Here is a 7,772-nt window from a genome sequence, read left to right as displayed (position 1 = left end):
AATCAACCAGTATGAGAATCTCTGTTTATTGCATCACAAACATTTTGCTCACAGACAATAAATCAGATCCAATAAACTCAAATACCTAAATCCGAACCCTTAAATCCAAGCCAATGAACTGAAATGGGGAAAATAAAAAAAGAGGGTTTCCTACACTATTGGAACACAGAATAAGGGCTTCAAATATAGATCCATCATCAGTAAAAGAAATGGTAAAAGAAATGGCAATAAAGAGGGTTTCCAACAAAGAAAATGCCAAAAAATGGTTTAGATCATAGATCCAACCCAAAAACGAGGGTTTCCAACACAAATATGAAAAACAAATGGCAAGAAAGAGGGTTTCCAGCAAAAAAGAGGCTGTCGAACAAAAAAAAATGGTCAAATATATGGTTTACAACACTGATCAAGCCATAAAACTAAGGTTTCCAACAAAAAAATGAAAAAATGAGGGTTTATAAGATAGAAGAAGAAAAGACACATTTATACGACCAAAAAATTAAAAAAAAAATAGAAAGAGAGGGAAAGAGGATAGAGGGAGGCGACTTACCTGTCGATTTTTGAGGAGTTGCAACGAAGAAGACGAAGTTGGGAGGTTTTCTCCGTGGGTTTTCTTAAAACAGCGCTCCTCTTTTTCCTCTGTTTTTCCGAGGCTCAAATCCGACTAATACACTCGGATTTCAAATGACGGAAACGGATAACCCACGTCGGATAAGTCGGAAACCACGTCACATTCGTGCTTTCCGTCTCCGTGCAACAAAACGGTAATTTTAAGCTATTTTCCGTGGATTTGGGGTTAAAATCCGTTTCCTTTATGCAAAAACTGGGCAACTGAACAGGCCCTAAGGTTTTTAAACTTACGTGGAAATTGTAAAAAAAATTACTTGGAAAAGGGGTTTCCGCGATTTCACGGAAAGCCCTTTCCCCACCTCATCATCGGAAAGCTTACCTTTCCCCGACTTTACCCGAGTCGTTCGAGACTCTCTCTCTCTCGCAACACCATTGTCGACGAGGAAGCTCTCCCTCTTCTCGTTCTCTCTCGCAAGACCTCCGTCCGGCAAGCCTCCTGTTCTCTCTCTCTCTCTCTCTCTCCACCCCTCTCTCTCTCTCTGAATTTTTTTGCTGGATATAGGGTTTCGGATAAGGGGTTTGAGCGCAGGGAGTCAGATTTACTGGTTAATGTTTGGTTTTCTGTTAATTTTTTCATTCTATTTTGGTAATTAGGGTTTCGGATTTTGGATTTAGGGTTGATGATTTATGCATTTAGGTTAGGGTTTACATATTTGGGTTAGGGTTTATGATTTATATGGATTTAGGGTTCTAGAGATAAGGTTTATAGATCTTCTGTCACGATATTTTTTTGTATTTGGGTAGATCTGTTACAATATTTTTTTCGTTTTTTTTTTTTTTTTTGGTTGCAAATCAAGAGGTTTTGTTACAATTTGGTATTTGTTCCTCATTTCTTCATATTTTGGATAGATCTAGGGTTGGTATTTGTTCCTCATTTCTTTGTATTTGGTACAATATTTTGGGTATTCGTTCGTACCTGTTCGTATTATTTTTTTGCAAATCAACATGTTTTGCTTGGTATTTGTTTGGTATTTATTCTCTTGTGCTGGGTATTTTTGTTTTGCTTGGTATTTATTCTCTTGTACTGGGAGAAAGGGTTTAAGGGTTAGGAATAGGGTTTAGGGGTTAGGATTATTTATTCTCACGGCAACATGATTTGGCATACATATGTAGTTTTTATGTCAAGTCTATGTTGATTGCCTGATTTATATCTTGGCAATTCTATCTTGGCAACTGTATATTTGCGACAATTTGATTGGCATTGTTATTGTTCAGCTTCTGTTTGTCATAGTTTTCTGATTTTGATTGACTTCAGAGGGTTGGACCCACTTATTTTAGACTAGGTTCTATGTTGGCATCATTCTGCACGTTAGTTTCTCACAGTTTCTGTTTAACAAGTTTCTATTGAGTTTCCCTGCAACGAAACACATAGTTCTGTGGTTTCTGTTAGTTTCTGTGCACTTTCTGTCAGGTTTCTGTGCAACAAAACGCTCATTTGACAGGTTTTCTGTCAGGTTTCTTTCCCTTCCCTTTCCTTTCTGCCACATCAGTTTCCTTCCCTTCAATTCCCTTTCATTTCCTTTCCCAACGAGAGAACAGAGCATAGAGAATCCCCCTCTTTTTGCTCTAAACATTTTCTTCAAGAAGAACCTTGCTTTTGCTTCACCACAAAAGCCCTCCTAGAGCCCCCAATAGAAAACCCATCTTGCCTTACACTAGCTTTCTCCTCAAGAAAAACCTTGCTTTTGCTCCACCACAAAAGCCCTCCTCCTAGGCCCCCAAGAGAAAACTCCTCTTGCTTTACCACAAAAGCCCTCCTAGAGCCCTCAAGAGAAAACCCCTCTTGCCTTGCATTAGCTTTCTCCTCAAGAAGAACCTTTCTTTTGCTCTACCACAAAAGCCCTCCTTCTAGGCCCCCAAGGGAAAATCTCTCTTGCTTTACCCTAGCCTTTTATCCTCTCCTCCCTACATTTTCCCATCTTCTTCAACCTTCTATGTAGCCACAAAATAACCTCCAAGTCTCTACACCGAGTACATGGAAAAGCCCTCCTTTGAGAAGTAGTTCGAAAATCCCCCAACACAATGCTTGTGCTACAATAGACAAAATCCAATGAAGAAGAACAGTGGAAGAAGAAGAAGAATAATCCTTGATAAACAATAGGAGGAAAAACCCTTTTTGCTTCACCACAAAAAAGCCTTCCAAGAGCCTAAGAGAATTCCCCATCTTTTTGCTCTAAACCTTCTCCTCAAGAAGAACCTTGCTTTTGGTTCACCACAAAAGCCCACCTAGAGCCCTCAAGAGAAAACCCCTCTTGCCTTGCCCTAGCCTTCTCCTCAAGAAGAACCTTGCTTTTGCTCCACCACAGAAGCCCTCCAGGCCCCCCCAAGAGAAAACCCTCTTGCCTTGACCAAGCCTTTTCTTCTCTCCTCTCTACATTTTTCTCTCTTCTTCAAACCCTCTCTTTCATATACAAACCCCATATATAGAGAGAAAACACATCCCACTTAAAGGGCCAAGTGGGAACCACTTTAAGAATGAAATAGAACCGGTGATTTTGTATCACCAACTCAACAATCTCCACCTTGATGCATAATCGATTTTGCCCTAGCCTTGGCCGTGGAGTAGCCCATTGTGGTGAACAACGTAAAAAAAGATTGTTGTGGTTCCATGCAAAAGCAAATAGTCCCACATTGAATAAGTGAAATGGATGGGGATGGGTTCTAAGGGAATGGGCACCCTCCCTCTAACGGCTAGCTTTTAGGGGTGAGTTCTACCGGTTAAATTCCCTACAAATGGTATCAGAGCTCAGGGCGTGGTAACGCCGGTTTGCATTCGAGGGCGGGAATGTCCCTCGAGGAAGATCTCGGAAACCCCAGTGTAGTATCTCATGGTCCCCACGTTGTCGCCGCGTGGAGGGGCGAGATTGTCCATGTTGCTTCCACGTGAAGGGGGAGATTGTTGGGGTTCTACGGAAAAGCAAATAGTCCCACATCGGATAAGTGAAATGGATGGCGATGGGTTATAAGGGAATGGGCACCCTCCCTCTAACGGCTAGCTTTTAGGGGCGAGTTCTACCCGATTAAATTCCCTACACTAACTATGAGTCTCTTGACTTATTACGCATGTTTATGAGTACCAGATAATTATAAATTGAAAGATATGATCCACTGCCAGAGCCTTGTAAGAATCCTGTTTAGTCCAAGCACTATCTAGTCGGAGCCCATTTGTGAAAGTCATAAGAACCTTATCCTAATGTTTCCCACATAACACAAGAGACCCTTTACACTCAAAAACCATTTCTCAGTTGGCACATCATTTTGGGCACCTACTTAAGACAAGAACCATCAATATATGCTTGCTAAACAGGATTATAAAGCTTCCTGTTGGCAGTTCTCTTCTCTATAACACTTTTGTCGCTGACCATACATCCAAAATGTGGTACTGTACCTTAACAATATCTAATTATTTAAGTATCTCAAGATATTCTTATAGAAAAACACATTCTCGTCGGGCAAAAATAACTTCAATAATGCATGAAATAGAATGCCCTGAGGCTGAAAGAAAGGTGAGATGACTTAACTGCAATCATGGCACTAAGGATGCATGTACATGTTTTACTTCCTTTTCTCCATAAAAGAAATGTTCATGGTTTGTTATTTTTATACTATATCTTGATTCATATGTAATTTTATTCGCACCTTTGTCATGTGACAAGCTGAGTTCCTTCTCATCATCTCATAGGTTAGGTTATTTTGTATTATTACACTTGCTATGGTTGATCTTCCTTTTATTACAAAGTTGGATTTCCACTTGCAGGTACATGTATGGCAGCGACAACAAAAATGTCAACTTTACCTAATTATCCGAAAAGTACAATGCTTCCATGCTCTAAATTTTTAAGATCAAGATTTCTTGTTGTGGGTTGCCTTCAGAAGACTGCATGTACTTGTAGTTTGAGGCTCTATCCTGACCTTTGCTTTTATCATGCAGTTCTGCCTTCACTCTACTCTTCCAGGTATATTTTTCAATCTTTAAAACTTCTTGGAAATTCTACATTCATTATTCTATGGGTTAACTCACAACTCTTAGAGGATCTATGAGATACAACTTTATGGTGATAATGTATGATGTATGAGTAGTACTCAAAATTTTATGATTTTCTTGATGAGTTTGTGAAGTTGATTAATATGGCATTATCTACTGCTCATAATTGAATGTTAAGTTTTTTTATTTGTTTTCCTTGTTACATTCATTATAACAGAGATTATATCTTAGAATTATGTTCCGATGTTTTTCATCTAGCTGAGAAAATGTTAGTGTCTTTTGGTTCATCTCATATGCATACGTAAAGAACCCCAACTTTTCATTGCAGTGGCTAGAAATCTTGGGCATTTGCATTTATGATGTAAAAATAGGGAGAAAATAAATATCTAAGCAGTTCTACTAGGTGAATATCCAATAATATTCAATAGATTTAGGATTTTAGATGTATTCCACAAATATAATCGAATCTAGCTTTGAACTCAAAGATAATATCAAGCATTGGAGTCCAAAACAAAAATTACTCAAATCTGTTCGTTGGATTTAAGATCAAGTATATCAATAAAATCAGGTTTGATCACTTGATTCTCTTGCACGTTCGAAGTGTAAAATAATATCCCAGGGGAAATTTTGAATCTTAAAATCACAAAAACAGAAGAGAGTTCAAGTTTCCAACAAGTAGAGAAAAGATGAAGAATACCTTTTTGAAGAAGAGAAGAAAGGATAGAAGTTTATGGGCATCATACCTCTGGATCATAGGGCATCATACCTCTGGTTGCTCACGGCATCATACTAAAATCGTCGAAGAGAAGTTCTTCACGTGTTAGTAAAACAAGAAATTTATTCATAGCATAAGCATCATAACATGTTTGAGAGCCCTAAGGCTTTTACATACATAAAGACTTCTTCACTGTGACTTTTTTTTAATGAATGAAAATTTCTGTTTAGATCTGAGTGGCTTCTGCTCGGTCCTGGCCAGTTGAAACTTAACTTCAATGGGTCTAGCTTTGGTAATCCTGGACCGCTAGGGATTGGTGACGCTCTTAGAGATGACAACAGATCATAGGAAACACATTGATATCTAATATGATTTAACATTGTATCTTTTTTTCTGAATGTTATGATTTAAACTTGCATCTCTGATCATATATACTGTATACTGTAGCTTGTGAGCTAAAATGCTAGCATATCCATATCACACTGTTACCGGGCTCATCAATTTTGTGAACAAACAATTTCAAGAATTATCAAAATTTTGTAATATATGTCTGATATTATTTTGAGATTTAGCAGAGTTCTTATCCATATATTTCTTTTTATTTTTAGGCTTATAATTCTTCTTTATTTTAATAAATTTTATTCTTGTGTATGAACATAGGGTACACTTTTGCCATTATTTAAAACAGGGGTAACCTCAAAGTTCCAGAACTAAGTATGGCTATAATTTTTGTTTTTAGAACCCAGCTTGTTGTAATTTCTCCATTTGCATAATCGGATAATCTTTTTTGAATTTGTTTAGAAAGGTGGGCTGGTCTGTTAAGAGTAGTGTGGACAGTGGATCTGACCCTTCAGAGAGTAGCAGTAGCACCAGTGGAGGAACTCGCCTGGTTAGAGCTATTCAAGCTTTCCAAATTAAGTTGAATGCAAGACTCAAGGAGATGAAAAAGGGCTTTCCTATGAAATTACTCTTTTTCTTGGTGGGATTTTACTGTGCAACTGCCTTTGCCACTGGCATAGGACAAACAGGTGACTGGGACATTTTATCTGCTGGTTTGGCTGTGATTGTGGTGGAGATGATTGGTGCCCTCATGTATAGGGCTTCTTTTCCTCTGGTTGACAAGCTTAGGACTCTGATCACCATGTTTAATTATTGGAAGGCTGGGCTTTCTTTGGGACTTTTTCTGGATGCATTTAAATATGAAATGGATATGATTCTTGGTTTATGTAACCCCTTCAATTTTGAAATAGATTTGTTCACTATATTCTGGTAAGACCTGTTACTTGATAGCTGTTGAAAGCATGTGTTTCTTAGCCTTGTGGGCAGTACTAATAGTGGAGTCTCTGCGGGAACACACGAAGGGTCCATTTGGAACATCTTGTGATTGACTTTCCTCATCACAATTTGTACCCTTTAAGCTGATAAGCGAAAAACAAATTTTCACTTCTTTTGTTACATTGTCGTCAAGGGCATCTAGTTTAAGAGTCACATACATTATCTTGACAGCTTATTTTTCAGAGGTGCCTTCTGTTTTTATACATTATTTGGGACGTGGGGGGAAAGTGCACTCTTTTCCACTAGTTACACTTGGGTCATCTTACGCACTTTGGCCTGATGGTTCCTGAGGGCTAGAGCTGTCTAAGCTTTACACCAGGATTGGTTGACTAAGCTTAACATTAGATTAACCTCATATGAGCTTCAATGATATCACCGAATATGCTTAGGGGAAGGAATTACTGTTCTTTGAGTTGTAGGCCTGTTGAGGAGGCTTATTCAGGTTGTTCCTACAGTTGAGGTGTTGTTACATCATCTTTGGTGCTTACGTCTTGTTATATTGGAACTTTGTTGCATCACTTTTTCCTCGAGAGATTGGAGCAGCAGATCATTAGTTTCCTCTATTAGAGAAAGACGCTGGCCTATAAGGGTTGAGAGTGGATTCCTTTCTTCAATGGATTGCCCCTTTACGTAATAGGACGCCCTATTGCATAGGGGTGGAATAACTAAGGGAAACTCTCATTGTTATTCAATGAGTTGGAGATCCTTCAGACATTCTTGATATGAGGTTGTTGTTATTTTTTATACATTGTGCATACTGTAGTTCTCACATATTATTAAGCCTACTTGTGAGCTAATGACATGGATTGGCAATGTGTGAAGCATTTCTAGTTCTGTATTTGGGTGTTGATCCTGTCTTAAAGTTGTTATGTTTTGTTTATACCAATAAAGCTTCCTATTGTTTGATCCTCAGAATGTCAGTTTCATTGTTCTCCTATTAGCATGATTACATAAGTGTAATATGTGTGTATTATAGTAGGCAACGTAATCAGATCACAGTGTGACTGATTGCACTGGACCCATTTTCTATTTTCAATGTCCACAGGCAATTCAGTGTTTCATACTCTGGATTTCGATTTCTTGGTTCGAAGCTTTCACAGATAAGCATGG

General features: G+C 38.4%; 1 protein-coding gene across 1 annotated transcript; it reads left to right on the top strand.

Annotated features, from left to right (window-relative positions):
* The first annotated feature begins 871 nt into the window (after window positions 1–871).
* Window positions 872–6,616, top strand: LOC143864232 (uncharacterized). Its single transcript, XM_077375128.1, has 3 exons — window positions 872–1,054; window positions 4,385–4,583; window positions 6,129–6,616. The coding sequence occupies exons 2-3, from the start codon at window positions 4,393–4,395 to the stop codon at window positions 6,598–6,600; spliced, it is 663 nt and encodes a 220-aa protein (XP_077231243.1). The 5' UTR covers window positions 872–1,054; window positions 4,385–4,392; the 3' UTR covers window positions 6,601–6,616.
* The last annotated feature ends 1,156 nt before the right edge of the window (window positions 6,617–7,772 follow it).

This window comes from Tasmannia lanceolata, unplaced genomic scaffold, assembly GCF_043159265.1.
Source record: "Tasmannia lanceolata isolate RefF3 unplaced genomic scaffold, GAP_Taslan_0.1 ptg000048l, whole genome shotgun sequence".
In the NCBI taxonomy this organism is placed as follows: domain Eukaryota; kingdom Viridiplantae; phylum Streptophyta; class Magnoliopsida; order Canellales; family Winteraceae; genus Tasmannia; species Tasmannia lanceolata.
This window is presented reverse-complemented; position numbering and strand designations above follow the sequence as displayed.

Bases quoted from the DNA above. Each gene is read 5' to 3' on its own strand.
- LOC143864232 (XM_077375128.1), top strand. From the start codon at position 4,393: ATGGCAGCGACAACAAAAATGTCAACTTTACCTAATTATCCGAAAAGT. The intron at 4,584-6,128 runs GTATATTTTTCA...GAATTTGTTTAG, and splicing joins CCTTCACTCTACTCTTCCAG to AAAGGTGGGCTGGTCTGTTA.